This window comes from Arvicola amphibius, chromosome 7 (genome assembly GCF_903992535.2).
Source record: "Arvicola amphibius chromosome 7, mArvAmp1.2, whole genome shotgun sequence".
In the NCBI taxonomy this organism is placed as follows: Eukaryota; Metazoa; Chordata; class Mammalia; order Rodentia; family Cricetidae; genus Arvicola; species Arvicola amphibius.
This window is the reverse complement of record NC_052053.1, coordinates 13,784,345-13,802,694: the sequence shown is the minus strand read 5'-3', so window position 1 is coordinate 13,802,694 and position 18,350 is coordinate 13,784,345. Positions and strand designations below refer to the sequence as shown.

Below are 18,350 nucleotides of genomic sequence, written 5' to 3'. Positions count from 1 at the left end.
GGTTAAATAGCAAATGTACACTACACACACACAATTTTGTTAGATCCTTGACATATAAAAGAGCTAATAACCCATGCATGGTGGCACATGCCTGTAATCCTATCACTTGGGAGATACAGAGGCAAGATGATCAGTTCAAAGTTATTTTAGCGACACCATGAACTCAAGCTAGTCTGAATCACAAAAGACTGCCTCAGAAACACTAAAACAAACAAAAGTAATATAAGGACAAACTTCACTGAAGTATGGAAACACTATGGAATAATAAATTGAATATATTAAATTATTATATTATTATATTGAATATATTAAATAGCAATAAACATAGTACAATAAATTATAAATATGTGTATTCTTTTCTTGATTTACTTAAAAAGCACTAAAACAATAGATACAAGCAAGAGACAGAGAATAACAAAAAAGAACAAGACCCAACTAAAACACTCTACAGAAGACACTTTCAACTCAGAGACACAAACAGGGCAGAAAAGGCATAGCTTGCAAACACTCACAAACACAGTTATCAGTTCATACAGCTCTTCATAGGATTTACATGTTAGGAGGCAAGGAATGCCTTATAGTAATTAAGGAGTCATTTTATCTGGAAGATGTAACAATGTGCATTCACCTTATACTGAAGCCCTACAATAGAAAAAAAAACTCACAGAATTAATAGGAGGAATGAAAACTCCAACAGCAACAACTGCAAGACTCAATACTGGACCTTCAATAATTAACAAACAAATGTGCAGAAAAACCAGCAAAGAGGTATGAGTTAGTTATTTTCCTCATAACTGTCAAATACTTACCAAGCTGTTACTTAGGGACCAATGAAGCTGGGCATAGTGGTGCACGCCTTTAATTCCAGCACTAGGGAGGCAGAGGCAGGCAGATCTCTGTGAGTTCAAGGCCAAAACAGCTATGTGAGACCCTGGGGCACGGAGGTGGGGGCACAGCAATGCTTTATTAGCAATGCTGTATTGTGGCTAACGGTTTGAGGGCAGCCCATCATGACAGACGAGGCATGGTGGAGTCCACAGAGGTGGTAGTTTGTGGCTGGGACTCCTCAGAACCTTTCTTATACACCCCAGGACCACCTGCCGAGGAACAACAGAGCCCACCGTGAGCTGGGCCCTTCTACAGCAATCACAATACTCTACAGGCTTGTCTATAGGCAATCTTGAGGCATTTTCTCAACTCGAGTTTCCTCTTCTCAAATGACCCTAGCTTGTGTCAAGTTGACAACACAACCAGGACACTCTCAAAAGACCATATATTCTATAAACAAACACCAACAAGCTGCAAGTATACAAAAAAAAAATGTTCCACAATCACAGTAGAATTAAATTAGAAATCAGTTACAAAAAGCACTTTGGAGAATTCACAGTCCGCTGGAAATTAACATACTCTTAAACAACCAATGAGGCAAAAGAAATCAGAGAAAACATGAATAAAAACAAAGAGACATACATATCAGAATGTGTTACATGAATCAAGTCACTGAAGAATTTTACAGCTACAAATGACTATATTAAAATGATAGGAAACGTTTTTATAAATTTAGAAAAATGTCTTCTTGGGTGGGCCTGTGACGGTGAACTCCACAGGAGCAGGAGCGGATCCAGACGGTGGACATTTGTGGAAGCAAGCCAACGACCTGGGCCAGAGCAGACCTGAGACAGCGAACTCCACAGGAGCAGGTACAGGGGAGCAACCACTGAGAGAGTGAGCCAGAGCCAGAGGTCCAGAGCCTGAGACCACTGTGGGTCCAGCCGTGAATTTGGGATCTTCGAGGGAGTAGACCTGAGCCAGGACCCCTGTGGGTCTGGGCAGGAGTCTGGGACTTCTGAGGGAGTAGGCCTGAGCCAGGACCTCTAAGGGTATGGGCATCAGTCTGGGACCACCAAGGGAGTAAGTAGGAACAGGGCGCACCAAAGTCTGGGACCTCTGAGGGAATAGATTGGAGCCAGAGACCTTTGCAGGACCAACCCCAAGTCAGGGACCTCCGCAGGAGTGGATCCAGACCAGGGACATTTACAGAAACAGGACTGAGCCAGCAACCTGGGACAGTAGGCCTGAAGCAGAAAAGCTTCTGTAAAGCAAAGGACATGGTCAATAAGACAAAATGGCAGCCTACAGAATGGGAAAAGATCTTCACCAACCCCACATTGGACAGATCTGCAAAATGTACAAAGAACTCAAGAAATTGGCCATCAAAAGAACAAATAATCCAATAAAAAATGGAGTACAGACCTAAACAGAGAACTCTCAACAGAGGATCTAATATGGCTGAAAGACACTTAAGGAAATGCTCAACATCCTTAGTCATCAGAGAAATCCAAATCAAAACAACTCTGAGATTTCATCTTGTATCTGTAGGAATGGCTAAGATCAAAAACACTGATGACAACTTATGCTGGAGAGGTTGTAGGGTAAAGGGAACACTCCTACATTGCTGGTGGGAGTACAAGCTGGTATAGCCCCTTTGGATATCAGTGTGGCAATTTCTCAGGAAATTAGGAAACAAGCTTCCTCAAAGCCCAGCAATACCACTTTTAGGTGTATATCCAAAGGATGCTCAATAGTGCCACAAAGACATGTGCTCAACTATGTTCATAGCAGCTTTGTTTGTCATAGCCAGAACCTGGAAACAACCTAAATGCCCCTCGACTGAAAAATGGAAAAGGAAAATGTGGTACAGTTAAACAATGGAGTACTACACAGCACAAAAATTAACATCATCTTGAAATTTGCAGACAAATGGATAAAGCTAGAAAACATCATTTTGAGTAAAGTAACCCAGACACAGAAAGACAATTATCACATGTACTCACTCATAAGTGGTTTTTAAACATAAAGCAAAGAAAACCAGCCTACAATTCACAATCCCAAAAAACCTAGACAACAATGAGAACCCTAAGAGAGACATACATGGATCTAATCTACATGGGAAGCACCCCTTTAAGGCAGGTGGATCTCTGTGAGGTCGAGGCCAGCCTAGTCTACAAGAGCTAGTTCCAGGACAGCTAAGATTGTTACACAGAGAAACCCCGTCTTGAAATACCAAAAAACAAACAAGCCAAAAACAAAGCAAAGGCACGAATTGGGGAGAAAATATTTCATGGTTTAGCAGGTTAAGGTGCTTTGCCACCAAGTCTGACAACCTGACTTTAACCATGGGAACCCACATGAGTAGAAGTAGAGAACCTGTCTATTCCTACAAGCTATCCTTTGACGTTCACAGGTATGCTGGTTCGAGCATGCACCCACATAAATATTTAAATATATAAAATAAATTTTAAAAAGCAAACAATTTAAGTGACTTCTTAGATGGAGAGAAAAGGAATAAGAGGGGATTGGGAAGCCGGGCGGTGGTGGCGCACGCCTTTAATCCCAGCACTCGGGAGGCAGAGGCAGGCGGATCTCTGTGAGTTCGAGGCCAGCCTGGTCTACAAGAGCTAGGTCCAGGACAGGCTCTAAAAAAGCTGCAGAGAGCCGGGCGGTGGTGGCGCACGCCTTTAATCCCAGCACTCGGGAGGCAGAGGCAGGCGGATCTCTGTGAGTTCGAGACCAGCCTGGTCTACAAGAGCTAGTTCCAGGACAGGCTCCAAAGCTACAGAGAAACCCTGTCTTGAAAAACAAAACAAAAACAAACAAACAAACAAAAAAAAACCAAAAAGCTGCAGAGAAACCCTGTCTTAAAAAACCAAAAAAAAAAAAAAAAAAAAAAAAAAAAAAAAGAGGGGATTGGGAGGTATACTCCAAATACAAAACTGTCAATATGAAACTGTTAAAGAATAAATGTTTTCGAATTCTCCAAAATATAAGAATTCCTCTTCACTCACACACACACACACACACACACTTACGTATGTACACTCAAAATCAAATCCAAGGCTTCCAAAATACTGGATGAGTGACCTAGCACGGAAGCTGCATCCTCTGTTCCACTCAAATATCCTCTGAAAGGGACACCACCAGTAGTTAAGGTGCTGAAGGTCCTCAGCATGCAAATATGAGGACTGTGGGAGGTGGTCACCATGCAAGCATGAGGACCGGAGTCAGATCCCCAGTGGCTAACCTGTAATTCTACTCTTGGAAGACTTCTAGAGACAGGGGATTCCCAGGGCAAGCTGGTTATTATGATCAGCTATGTAGGGGAACTCTAGGTTTTATTGAGAGATTTCTAATAGGTAAGGTGGAAGAAGATGATTCCCATCAACTTCGGCCTCCCCATGTACTCCAACATACATGCAAGAATACATACACATTCATATATACAACACATAATGAAAATGAAAAAAGAAACCAGAACAAAAATGACAATTAGTCTTTAATCCCAACACTCAGGAGGCAGAGGCAGGTGGATCTCTGAGCTGAGTCCAACATGATCTACAGAGTGAGTTCTGTAATAGCCAGGGCTACACAGAGAAACCCATTATGGAAAATTATTTTAAGGTGTGTTACTTTTGCTTATGCTGCATTTGATTAACATTTGTGATTCTTTGCCTGTCTAAAACTCCTGAAGGTCCTAATAAAGGACTGAATGGCCAGTAGTGAGGCAGGAGCGAGGATAGGCAGGGCTGGCAGGCAGAGTATAAACAATAAACTAACTAACTAAAAACAAAACAAAGGCACAGACTGGGGACAAAATGTTTAACAGGGAAAAAAAAAAGGAGGAAGAAAAGGAGCAACAAGAGAACAAGGGGCGAGGACAATGGGCCAGCCACCCAGTCAACCTGTAGGAGTAAGGAAAGGGAAAAGCCCAGAGGCAAAAGGTAATCGGACTAATTTAAGAAAAGCTGGCAAGAAACAAGCCAAGATAAGGCCAAGCATTAATAAGTAAGAATAAAGTCTCCGTGTATTATTTATTTAGGAGCTGGGTGGTAGACCCCTCAAAAAGTCAAAAGACCAAAAGAGTAAAAGAGCAAAAACAACCAACAACAGAAACCTTGTCTTGAAAAACCAAAACAAAACAAAAAACAACAAAAAAAAGTTTGATACCTAAGAAGTCAAGCCAATAAGGTTCATAAAAAAGTAGCACCCTTCCACAAAGAAAATTAAACATACTCTGAGCAGTAATTATGAGGCAGTGTAGGTTTCATTAATAGCAAAAAGAGCAAATTGCTCTGATGTGAGTTTGAATAATTGGAGAGACTGTATATATAGTAGGGGAATCAGGAGTAAGGAAAATCTTGTACCTATGCTCAGTTTTCTTGTGAAATCTCAAACTGTTCTAAAAATGAAGTCTGATTAACAACAAAAATGTTTTTAGAAGAAAATTAAAAGCACAAAGAAATACCACTGCACATCCATCAGAATAGTTAGTGACTCAAACTGGCGATCCCAGTTGTTGCTGGGATGCTGAACAGTTCATAGAGAATTCTTGGTAAGGTCAAACAGTGCAGCCATTTTAGAAACCTAGCAGGATCTTCTACAGGCAAACACACGCCTGTAATCCAGTAACTCTGCAGTAACAGTGCATGAATAGAACAGTATAAACATGTTCTTAAGAACACTATTAGAAGCCAGGCTGTGAAGGCACACCTTTAATCATAGCACTGGAAGAGGCAGACAGATCTCTGAGTTCAAGGCCAACCTGGTAGTGAGACCCCGTCTCAAAAACACAAAAATGAAAAGAAGAGAGCACTCTTGGGGGAACTTAGCATGTGCATCTGCCCAGCAGTACCACAAACACATATTCTTCTAAAAGAAGGAACACTACAAGTAACAAGAAGTATACAGAGTATTAAAAAAAATAACAACAGCATTTTCATGAAAATACTTGATAAATAAATACAAACTAGTATCAGGAATTTACACAGATAAATGTTACAAATGCTGGTGGGAACAAGCTAGACTTGAATTGTACACTATGTGAGTGTATTTGTGTGACGTTCAAACCCTGGCTTAACTATATCGTAACAATGCAAAGAAGGCTGCATCTGGTGGGAGGAGGGCTTTTACTTCTTTTTGAGTAGCAGTTACGCAGGTCAGAGTTTATAATGACTCACTGAGCCTTACTTTGTGAGCATTTCTGTAGGTTATGCTTTATCTGAAAGGTATCACACTATGCAACTTTAGAAACAAAATTAACTGAATTACAGTAAGAGTATCTGAACTTTAGAGACCAATAACTTTTAAGGGCTTAAGCACTTTAAAATGTCAAAGAAAAATTCAATAAGGGTATAAAGCTTTTTACAATAGAAAATATACAAGTATCCAAAAGGAAAAGCATAAGGAAGAAATTGTTTCCACCTGATATATCAAAGTGTGACAACACTACCATTTATTCTAATGTCTGAGATAAAAAACATTTTTAAAAACCTGACAATGGGATTTTGATGAAAATGTCATTTAAATCCAATCTCACTAGTGGTCAAGATCTACTGAAACAAGACAACCTTTTTGTTGTTGTCATTGTTTTTAGTGTTTCAAGACAGGGTTTCCCCGCTAACAGCCCTGGCTGTCCTGGAACTTGCTTTGTAGACCAGGCTGGTGGCCTCAAACTCACAAGATCTGCCTGCCTCTGCCTCTCGAGTCAGGGATTAAAAATGTGGTCTGGCAAAAGAAAATCTTACTAGCAGTTAAATTTCCTTTCTCTAGAGGGCACTTTGTGCAGACCTCTGTGACAGAAGTTCAATTACCTTCCTCCCCACTCTGCTTTAGAGGACTTAACCTGCCCCACTCTAATGTAAAGGGGCTGTGCTTCCTCAGTCCCCAGCTTCCAGCAGTCTCCAGCAGTACTAACTATTCTAAGAAATACCCAGGCCAACATCCTACTCATCTCTTTTGCTTCAGTTTACTTCAAACAACCAAATGATCAACAAATTTAACAGCTTGCTATAATATACACCACAATTACTTACTAATTCATGTTTACAACATAAGTCAAAATTGTTAACTCAGATTATTCAGCCCACCTTCTAAGGATCTTGCAAGTCAGTCTTCCTCACAAGATGCACACAAGTTCCACAAGGACAGGACTGACTCTGCTGCATCTTTGTCTCAGAACTAGGCTCCTGTCTGAAAACCACTTGCAGATAAAGGTGCTTATTACAAGCCTAACAATCTATGTTCAAACCCTGGGACTCACAGAAGAAGTCAGATTCAGTGATGCACATCTGTAATGTCAGCACTTCACAGCTAAATGGAATCAGTGACAGAAGTACCCAGAAGCTGAGGGGTCAACTAGCCTAGAGTTCACTGAGCACTTGCACAGAAGCAAGAAGGACCAACCCTCCACAAGATGGGAAACAAGAAAAAACTCCCAAAAGTCGTCCTCCAGAATGCACACACTCCTTCCCCTCTAAATCTCTTCTAGAACACACCTCTCGAGGATATCCTGATGTCCAGAGGCAGAACTCACCCCAAATCTCAAAGCAGAAAAGCAAGAGAGATCCAAGGTCATGATGAGGTCCCTCAGAGCAGTATGAAGTCTGCAGGATCCACAAAGAGCAGCTTGGTCACAGAGGCCAGATGAGAGAGGAGGGAAGCCAAGTGAATTGGAATTAATGAAAGCTGTCTGATAAAAAAGGGGGAAACAAAAAATATACACGGATACTGTAGGAGAAGGGAGGCCACTTGACGGTTCCCGGCTGCCCGGCTAGCTTAGGATACTGTATTCAAAATCTTCATGTGTCTAAATTCTAATTTGCTTAAAAGTACCAATTTTCGCCAGGCAGTGGTGGTGCACACCTTTAATCCCAACACTCGGGAGGCAGAGGCAAGCAGATCTCTATGAGGTAAAGGCCTGGTCTACAGAGCGAGTTCCAGGACAGCCAGAGCTGCTACACAGACAAATCCTGTCTTGAAAAACCTAGAAAGAGAGAGACAGAGAGAGAGAATGCGAGCACTGTGTTTAAGGATTACTGCTCTACAGAGTTTGGTAATAAATGATATAACCATGTTTCAAATATAATCAATTCTCATCCATTAAAACAAAAAACTAGCTGGGCATTGGTAGCACACTGCCTTTAATCCCAAGCACTCCCAGCACTCTATGAGTTCAAGGCCAGCGTGGTCTACAGAGTGAGTTCCAGGATAGGCTCCAAAGCTCCACCGAGAAACCCTGTCTCAAAAAACCAAACAAACAAAGGACTACAGGAACTGCTAGGTTGGTACATACATACCTGAATCCTAATACTTGAGAGGCTGAGGCATGAGGACTATGAATTGGAGGCCAGACTAGACTACTAAAGAACCTGCCTAAAGGGAAGGAGAGCTGAGGAAATCTATAAATTAGCTAAATTAAGAAATTACAGTGGGGCTGGCAATGGCTCAGTTGTTAAGAGCACTGGTGCTATTACAGAGGACCTGGGTTCAAGTCCCAGTACCCACATGGCAGCTGACAACTGTCTGTGACTCTAGTTCCAGGGGATCTAACACCTTAATATATATATACATACACACACATATATATATACATATATATATATATATATACAAGCAAAATACCAATGCACATAAAGAATCATTTAAAAATGAAAAAAGAAAAAAAGGAACAATATGTGCTAAAACCTTAACTGGTACCCAAATTCAACACAAGTATATGTTTAAAATCATTATATTAACTTTCTACATGAAAATATTTTTTACACAGTTTCAATGTTCAAAAGGTACATATAGTCATAAACCACTTAATATAAGGCATATACTAAGAAATGTACACCTTGAGCCATTTGAGTCTCTTGTATACAAACATCACAGCGGTTACATAGAGGACGAGGCAACACAATCTAAAGGGGTTGCATATACTTGTGGCCTGTCCTTGATCATGTGGTGCGTGACTATGACGCTATCAAGCAGAAATACTGGGAAGAGCAGGAGAGGCTGGGAGTTTGCAGTATGTTGCCATTTATTAGCCTTTAAAATTATAAAATGGAGTCTAAAACAGAGTAAGAAATGCCTGGAGAAACTCTAGCAGAGCATCGATAAGCTAAACTATTACTTGGACAATCTTAAGTGCAAGGCATATGTTAATAATACATAAACTTGGTATTCTACGATGTACGAAGCCCTACCCTAGCTTATAAACACAGGTCCATCTCATGCAGTGCTGGCACAGAAGCTAAAAGACAATGAAGAATTGGCAATTTTCCAAAAATCCCACTAGTGATTTAAATTCAGTCTCCTAAAAAAAATTTTTTTTAATTTACCCTGTCATATCACTGCCTTTAATAGCCACAAGTAACAATTAAGATTTTAAAAAAGATATAACCAAATAAACCCCTCTATTAGTTGTTTTATAATTATCTCTTTCTCAGGAACTGTATCTCACTGCACTCGTGCTCTCGAGTGAAAGACTGTGACAGCTTTCTTACCCTTACTGGTCTCCAAGGTCCTAAAAGGGTTAAGGAATAGGCAACTCAAACAGATAAGCATTAACCAAAATGTTGCATATGGACATTACAAAGGAAAAACTGTCTTTCATTTGTGTTGCTAAGCTACAGGTAAATGCCTGGGATTCCAGAAGCAAGAAGCTAGAAAAATCCAGAAATGGTAACAGAGAGCCCACAGATAATATCTGAGCTCTTGAATCTAGTTGCTTCTAGAATCATTCTACACTCCTCCACACAATTCCCAGTCCCACGAGTAAAGCTATTACATTGTGAACACAAGTAACAAAAAACAAAAAGGATGAAGCTGGAATTGTGGCATATGCCTATAATCTTAGCACTTAAATGCTAAATCCCAAAGGATTCAAAGTCAAAGCCAGCTTCCAAAATAAAACAAACTAAGAGGCACACATCTTTAATCCCAGGACTCTGGAAGTAGAGGCAGGCAGATCTCTCTGAGTTCAAGGCCAGACTCATCTACATAGCAGCTTCCAGGCCAGGCAGGAATTACAAGATGAAACCATGTCTCAAACAAAACAAACCTCTTAAAGCATAATGACTGACACACTAGCTTGGGAAGAACAGTTGTCTATTCTAGTATATCTGCTGAAAGAAGAAGCACTGCCAGACATGTGACCATTAAGACCATGTACTTCATTCAAAGTAGTCCAGTTTGAGAGTCAGCTCTGCTGAGCCTCTCTGTGTAACTAGGACAGAGTGAGGTCCGCTCTTCACCTCCTCATCTGTAAACAGGGATGTTAACAGTACACTTCCTGTGACTGTCACAAGTAAATGAGTGAGGGTTTACCAAGATCCAGAACCCTGAAAAGCATTGGTATCTTTAAGTAAATTAAAACATCTTAAAAGTACACAAACTTGACCAATTACAGTGATGTTTACCAAAACACTTTTTTTACAGAAGGAAAAAAAAGTATTTTAAGGGATAAACACTGTTCATGAGAAAACAAAAAACGTACATGCCTTTGGTCTCCTAAGACAGGATGGTTATTATTAGCTTCACACAAACCTCTCTGACCTTCTCCAGTGGCACTCCATTTATCATCAAAAGGGAAGCACACACTGTGTAGGAAACCATGAAATTGCACTTAATACCAGCACTTCTCAGACAAGGCTTCACAATGTAAAGCTAAAGGAAGCTTGGTGTTTTCTTCAGCTAATTATAGGAAAGGTACAGATTTAGAAACCTGTATAGAATCACGCAAGATGATAAGAAACAAACGTTATAAGTCATTTAAGAAAACTATTTGTCTTTGTAATGAATCTGAAGACTGTAACATTTATTTAAGTACAAGAATAATTGGCCTTCTTGAAAGTCACCAAATATCAGACCTAATGATGAAGCTACATTGGGAAGACTGAATTCAAAATTAACCTACCACTTGGATTTGTTCAATAGATACTTCTACCCAAGGCTTTCAATTTCTATCAACCCATTCAACCTCTCTGCCTCTCACTAGATTTGCCAAAGAATTTTGGCAATAATTTGCCAAGCAATATTAGAATTAAAGCTATGTGGTTTTTTAAATAATGCATAGATGGCACAGACTGAATGTCAAGCTTTTCTCTGCCCATACTGAATATTAATAAAAGTCAAAGATCTGCCACGAAGCATTACAGCTTTGTCCAGAACTCAGCCACCAGCTTACACAGCCTTCACAAGGGGATTGCTCCTCTTTCCAAGGAAAATGCTTTGTTCAAATGTTTATCTGCTATAGCCCTAGTGGGTTTAAAGCAAAAAAATTAAGATAAATTGAACTCCAAATTAGATTACCAAACACAAAGAGATTTTTCATTAACGTATTTCTAACATTTTCCACGAGGGCTCTAAATTTACCTTTTTAAAAAATGGCATGTAAGATCATACATGTATAAAAGTCATACCAAAAAATTAACAAAGGTTTATCTGTAAACTGAACGAATCGCAAAAAGATGGCCTTGTAATTAAAATACAGAAGGGGAAAAACCAACGAAATTACTCAAAACCAAATTTCCACTTTTCAGCCATTATGCCTAGCGATTATAACCCAAAGCCTCACTTCAAATCCCAGTCTGCCACTGTTACCCAGGTGAGGCTGGGCACATGCCCATTACTTTTCTGCTTCAATGCTGTCACCTGTAAAACTAGAGTAATTTAACAGACCTATGTTATGAGGCAGACTCAAGCTTTAATTGTTTTATTATTACTCATGCCACCCTCTAGCCCGGAGACAAACCCAGGGTACAGCTGAGATCTACTCCAGTGCAGCCAACTCACTGTCTTCCTTACATATTTAATTACATAACTTTTAGCATATTCTGAAGTGTTTTAACATATAGGCCATTTTTAAGAACAAGATTACATCGCATACTACTTGAAGTGCTAGCAGTCTTAAATAGTAAGGATCTATTAACAACAATGTCCCACCACACCACGCTAAGGAACTTACTGCTGCGTGGCTCAGCCTGGCCTTGAACTCTCAGCCCACACCTTAGTCTTTGGAGGGTTTTGCTTTTACTTAAGATGGGGTCCCACTAGTGAGACTGCATTGTATAATGCCACATTTGTTCTTCAGGAGAATTTTTTGAAGAGACTTATCAGTGCCTCTAATCCCCGCCACCAAGTACTGCACTACTCCTGACTGCACTACCCCAGTTTTATATTTAAAAAGCTGTTGCAAAGTCTAAAAGAAACCACAAACCTAAAAGTAAGAAATGTGAATTTTGGTCTCAACTCTCTTACAATGAAAGCCTAGACAAAGTATCTGCATTCCCACAACTGAAAAATGAAAGATATGTACCAGATGGTGTCCCCAGTGCCTGCAGCACTGTGATCGTATTTAATGAAGCTGAAGCACCAAGATAAGCAACCTGTCCAAAGCCAGTTAATTATCAGCAAATACTAGACTGTATGTCAGTCACCTCACCTATACCACATTGCTTCTCCCACTTACAACACTATCAACTAATTCAGCCAGGAATGGCAGCACGCCATTCCTGTTCAAAGCTCATCCTGGGGCCAGTACGGGCTACATGAGACCCTATCTCAAAACAAACCAAAAGCCACAAACAAACAAACAAACAAACAAAAATACACCACTACTAAATTTTCATGTTATAAATCTAAAGTATTTGGAAGTCTCAAGCTAGAGGAGGCATTACATTTACTGAACTGCCCTTAGTAAGGTTAGGAGAAAACCTGCAGACAGGGCTGACAGGCCAACAGCACTTGCTATAACTTGGGACCAAAGATTTGGGCTCCCAGAACCCAAATAACAAGCTAGGTGTCCTGAAAAGGCCAAAGCTCTAACTGACAAACTGGATACCCTGGCTTCTGTCCACATAGTTATGTGTACGCCTGCCCCCACCTTTTCAATTAGCAAACATTTACACGGACAGCTACAAACAAGAATTAATGCCTAACTTACTGACACCTAAAAATTCAAGATACAGAAGAGATTATGTTCCATATAAGGTTGAAAAATGAATTGCTGTAAGTAATAATATTACAAGTACAATCCTCAGAATATAAAACTAAAATTCTTGATTTTATTTTATATCCAGGTTATATTTAATGTGTATGGTTTAAATTCAAGAGAGATCAATTTAAACATTTTCCTCATTTCTAACTATATATTCAAAAACATTAAAAAGCTGAAGCATATTACTTCTAAAATCATATAAGCAATTACAAACAAAAGACTAGACTATATTGATAATTTCTTTTTCAAAATTGGAAACGGGCCCCCCAAAGTACTCTAAAATCCTGTGCTCAGTGTATTACACTCAACCAAACTGTACCATTAACAGTGCTCGGCTCTCTAAATGTCGTCAGAACTCATTATATTTACAGGGAACTTAGCAACATTTCAACAAGACTGATCCTATCAACTCCAGAAAAGCCCTCAGAGGAAAATCAGAGCAAAATGTAGAAGAATAAAAACCAACAACAGTTTAATATTACTGACTTGAGAACATCCAAAACATTCATGGATATAAGTACAATTTAACTATATTTAGGGATTCTTAAAGAAGAGAATGTTAGAATGTTCCTATTTTTAAACTAGATGGAATCCTAAGTTGTTAAATCCAAGAGCACCAAATCTAAGAATCTACTGAATTTATCATGCATCTCCCTCACCGCCCTCCCCTGCACACACAAAATGTCTCTGCAGTCTGCATTAAATTCCTCAGAGTTAAATACTTCTTCCCACTGTTAGACAAGCTTGGCAGCATAGCAGCTACACAGCCTTAGGTTCTTCTCCAAAATTTACACTAAACTCATTCACCTGCTGAATTAGCTCTGCTCTCTAAACCAGGAGAATGAATCTATTTTCTGTTAATGTTTTCGAAATATACGCCTCCCATGTGTAACCCATTCTAGTCTTCACGAGCCTGAATATATGGTCCACTGACTTTCTGTGGATCCTCACAGACACTTTTACAGTACAGAGCACATCCACCGTGCCAGTAGTCTGTCCCTTGCAAATTTTGGTGTAGCATCAGAGAATGGTCAGTCACTCTGGAAAGACTAAGATTTCATACACCTCGATCAGAACATATCCAACAGACACAAAGCAGAAGCAGAATCCAGCTGTTCTTCCAGGAAGCCAAAAAATCCTATGAAAACATATAAAATAATACCACTAGCTATACTAATTTCATTTTTGCACTATTTTTTCACAAAAATTTCACTTAACATGTAACTGGCTAATTACATTTAAAATTAATGAATAGTTTCAAAATTATCAGTTTTAATACAGCAAACATTTATTAACAAAAAAAGAATCTTTGGGATCCTTAGTAATGTTTAGCAGAATAAAGAGATGCTGAGACCAAAGTCTGTAAAAGTGTAGCATCTCTCAGATTTCCAGCCCTCTATCCTGGGTTGTCTTTTCTCTTGCTCTGCTAATGTGTAAAAATGGCACATATACTGAGCTGGAACCCTAAAACATCAACAAACCTGTCCTCTAGCTAGTGATCTCAAGGAGTTCCAAGTTCACACCTTATCCTTAACATCTCCCTACAGGTACTCAAGCATCTGAAGTTAAACACTTTATTCTTCTTTGGACTGCAGTCTTCAAACACGGAAGCTTGTCTGAAAGCAGCAACTTAGCTGCTCTGTGATGCTGCCTGTCACTAATACTCCCACTATTTACAAAAAGGTAAAGTTACTCATAACTAGTGAGATGGATGAGGAAAGAAAAGTTACTCTGAATAATCAATCTTTGATTCTCAGAAATAATGAATTCAAAAAGTTAGCATATGTTAACATGCAAAAGACAAGGAATAAAATTAAAATGTGCTTATTTAGCTGGTAAGACACTAGATTTGAACACACTGACCTTTACTTGAAATGTGGTCCCCCTTCTTTTTTCCCCTTTTCATTTGTTGTTAGCTCTTCTAGAACCCACTGTGTAGACTCCAAGATCTCTTGACTCTGCTGCCATGGTGTGTGCCACCATGCCCAAGTGAAATCTTAATTTCTTACCTCCCCACCCCTTAGTATCAGTATTATAAAAACAGTATGGGTTGGAGAGCACAAGTTCAAAAGATACAACAGGACCCCTGCTAAGCACCTATGAGCAGCCTTCCAAATTACTAAAGAAAAAATTCTGGGACTCAGAGCAAAGGAAGCAGTCTATCTATCACATCTATCACAAAACTCCTCAAGAGCTAACAGATTCCTAAACTTAGCCATATTGCCTTTAAATCAAGTAATACTATATGAATATAATCATGGGAATTACAGCAATAAAGGTAGGAAGGGAGCCAAATATATAACATTAAAGATAATCAGATTACCTTTTTTAGACTTTTGGAGTCAAATCTGTCAAAACTTCAAAATAACTTTTACAGACACATATGACATATCTTTAACCACTTTCAAAGTTTAATTTGCTGAAAAGAAGCTCACCAGGGGCTCAAGATGCAGCCTGGTGGCTAAGGGCACTTGTACTCTTGTAGAACAGCGTGTAACCATCGGTAATCCAGTTCAGGGGACCCCACACCCTCTGCTGACCTCTGGCACTAGGCATGCATAGTTTATACACAACACAGACAAAGTCATACGCACGAAATAGAAATTTAAAAATTAAATCACTGTCAAAAAGTTCACAAGCATACAGTACCTAACATCTTTTGAATTTCACTTTTCCATGACTGAAAGTTCAGATTTTCAAGAAACAAAGTTTGTGCTATTTAATACATTCACTCAATATTTTGAATCAAGATCCATCACCATTTCTTACTAGTCCTCACTTGGAGTCAAAAGTTCTCAAACTTAATCAGTTTATGCAGAATGTTAACATATACCTGCAAAGGAACCAACGCTTCATAACAAAACTGGGGACCTCACAACAGTCTCCATCTTGATTCCTGGGGCATCCTAGAGACAATTCCTGCGTAAGTTGGTAAAAATCTAAGAATATGGTGCCAAGTCTCGAAATGGATGGGGGATTAACACAGTTTTAATTTACATGTTGGTTAGTTAAAAAAAAAAAAGTTCCACAATGACCGCCTAGTTTTGAGGGCTGGGGTGTAACCCTGTGGCAGCGCACTCTTCCACTTTATGGAAGGTCCCACAGGGAGGGATGGAGAGAAGGAAGGAAAATGTGGTGTTTTCACAAAACCATAGCCTATGATTTCAAGTATTAACTGATCCTCCCTCCTAAATTAAACTGCTGTGCTGGGGGGGGGGGGGGGGGCTGGTTATTTGGAAGTTTGAGCTATGCAAGTCCAACCACTCAGAATTTTTCAACATCAGGAGCGGTGCAGAACAGCACACATGGATGGGTGAGAAGTCTGGCTAGATCTGACCTTCCTCTGAAACTCCATCTGAATTTGGTGGCTGCCAAATTCCTAGTACTGATAACAGATGTCAACTGTTAAACCAACACCATGCCCTCAGCAGATTAGCCAATACAGGTCCTGGCTAATAGTAATGGCTCAACAAACACGTGGGAAATCAATAATTATTACTGTGGTGTAGTACTTTAGAAACAAGACGGTCTCTCAAAGCTCCTGCTATCGTTAGGCATTTTGATGAAGCTACAAAGTGGAGGTGTGGCGCAAGCACTGCGTGCCCTATTTCCAAATGCCACTCAAAACCGTTTACTTACAAATACTCAACTTTATACATGTACATAAACATCGTACAAATTTTCAAGCACAGAAAGAAAAACTCATGTATTAAATTTTAGTCATTCAATAAATAAGCTTTTATCTTCTATTAATGAAAAATCAGTGTCGGGGTGAGACGAAAGGGGAAAATGTCTGTCAATGTAGTCAGCGTGTTTAATGGATGCCATAAATCAAACCTTCCCATGAATTTTCCAGAGCATATTCATGTCAATCTCTGAGCCTATTGTCACTTTCACACATGCTCACGGGAACAAAATGACAAAGAATGCTATGCCTGAACCACTGGATCCGGGCATGAAACACTTGATTAGCAATTATCTAGGCACTAGATACAAAATATAGAAATATTTTCGAAATACACGAATCCTGTCGACTCCTCCATAAATCGAAGCTCTGAATTTCTTTACGAAATTCACTAGGCTGCTGGACTTCCAAACGTTTTCTTCTTTCTTTTTTAAAGGTGCCGATAACCTCCTTGTGTAAGACAACTGGGAGCGAACAACCCATTTACCAATAGCTAACGCATACGGCTACGCATTTTCCAGACAAAAGCGCGTAAAAATAGATCCGATGCACATTTATTCTTCCCTGGTAAATGAGTGTTCTCCCAAATTCCATTTCATGTAGTATACTTTGAGTTAAATACAGCCAAGTTCACATTTTAGTCAATAGCTCTAGGTGCCTTACTAGCTGTGTGACTGCTACATCTGGTGGCAGAACACTTGCATGCAAGAAGCCAGAAAACTTAGAAAACAATTGTAACCGATCTCCGTGAGTGTTTTGCAGAAACCTTCACGCAGGAATTTCTCCCCAAACAAACCCACAACCCCCGGCAGAGAAGACCGCGAGCCTTCTTGCACCCGCGAGCCATAACGCACAAACGCGCAGGAGTCGATGGCGAAGGAAGGAAAGTTGCCACCATCTGGAGGGGTGGCTCGGGCAGCCTTGCCCACGAGTCGCCCTGCCGTTGGGGATCGCTCTAGGGACCGCGCTGGGGATCCGAGTCAGCCCCAGAGCGTTCCGGCGGCGGGCGAGGGGCATCCTCCCGGTCCCGGGGCAGCCCGGCTCGCCGCGCGGGGGACCGCCTCTATGGGAGGAGTGCGGGCTAGGGGAGGGGGCTCGCGCGCCAAGGCTGCACCGCGAGGGCAAGCCCACCCGAACCCCGAGGCCGGGAGGCTCCGGGAGCGAGGGCAGGCCTCCCGCCCGCCAACCGCCACCCCCCACCTCAGGCCGGGGTCGGCGCGGGCCAAGGGAACCCGCGGGAGGGCGCGGCGGCGCTTACCTTCCCTGGGCCTCCCGGATGGCGGCGTGTGATTCAGCAGGGACCTGGACGCCGCCGCCGAGCCCGGGGTTGGAGACGTGGAGAGCCGGGACCAAGATGGCGGCCCCTCCAAACTTCCACTGCTACTTTGGACACTCATCAAGCTACTTTCTGGGAGCCCGACTCCCCCCCTGCGACGGCGGCGGCACCGGCACCCGCCTCCGTCATGGCGGGGGCCGCGCTGAGGGCGAGCGCGGGCGCGAGGGCTGGGAGGGGAGTGCCGCGCCGCCGGGGGAGCGCGCCGGGCGGAGGGCAGGCGGGGAGGGCAGCGCTGAGGGGAGGCGCGGGGCCGGGGCCGCGGGGCCGGAGCCGGAGCCGGAGCGCGGGCGGAGCGCGGACCGCGCCGGCCGAGGCCACTTCCGCGGGCGGAACCTGCCGGCACCTCTGCAGTGCGTCGGGCCCCGGCGTCGCCCGGGCAGCGGCGGGCGGTGGGTGGCGGCTGAGGCGACGGGGTAACCTCTGCATCAGTTACGGGCGGCGGCGGCGGCGGCGGCGTCACGCGCCGCCAATGCAAACACTATCGCGAGGCTCCAGCGCCTCCGGTCGCGGTG

General features: G+C 41.7%; 1 protein-coding gene across 2 annotated transcripts in view; it reads right to left on the bottom strand.

Moving 5' to 3' along the window:
- Tlk1 (tousled like kinase 1) overlaps positions 1–18,041 on the bottom strand; it is a 108,682-nt gene extending 90,641 nt beyond the window's left edge. For both annotated transcript variants that reach the window (XR_005286121.2, XM_038335832.2), the window contains exon 1: positions 17,761–18,041. Coding sequence is in view for 1 of the 2 variants with exons in the window: in XM_038335832.2 (XP_038191760.1) it covers positions 17,761–17,899 (139 nt within the window). In the remaining variant the exon portion in view is untranslated. The remainder of the gene's footprint in view (positions 1–17,760) is intronic.
- Between the last annotated feature and the right edge of the window lie 309 nt (positions 18,042–18,350).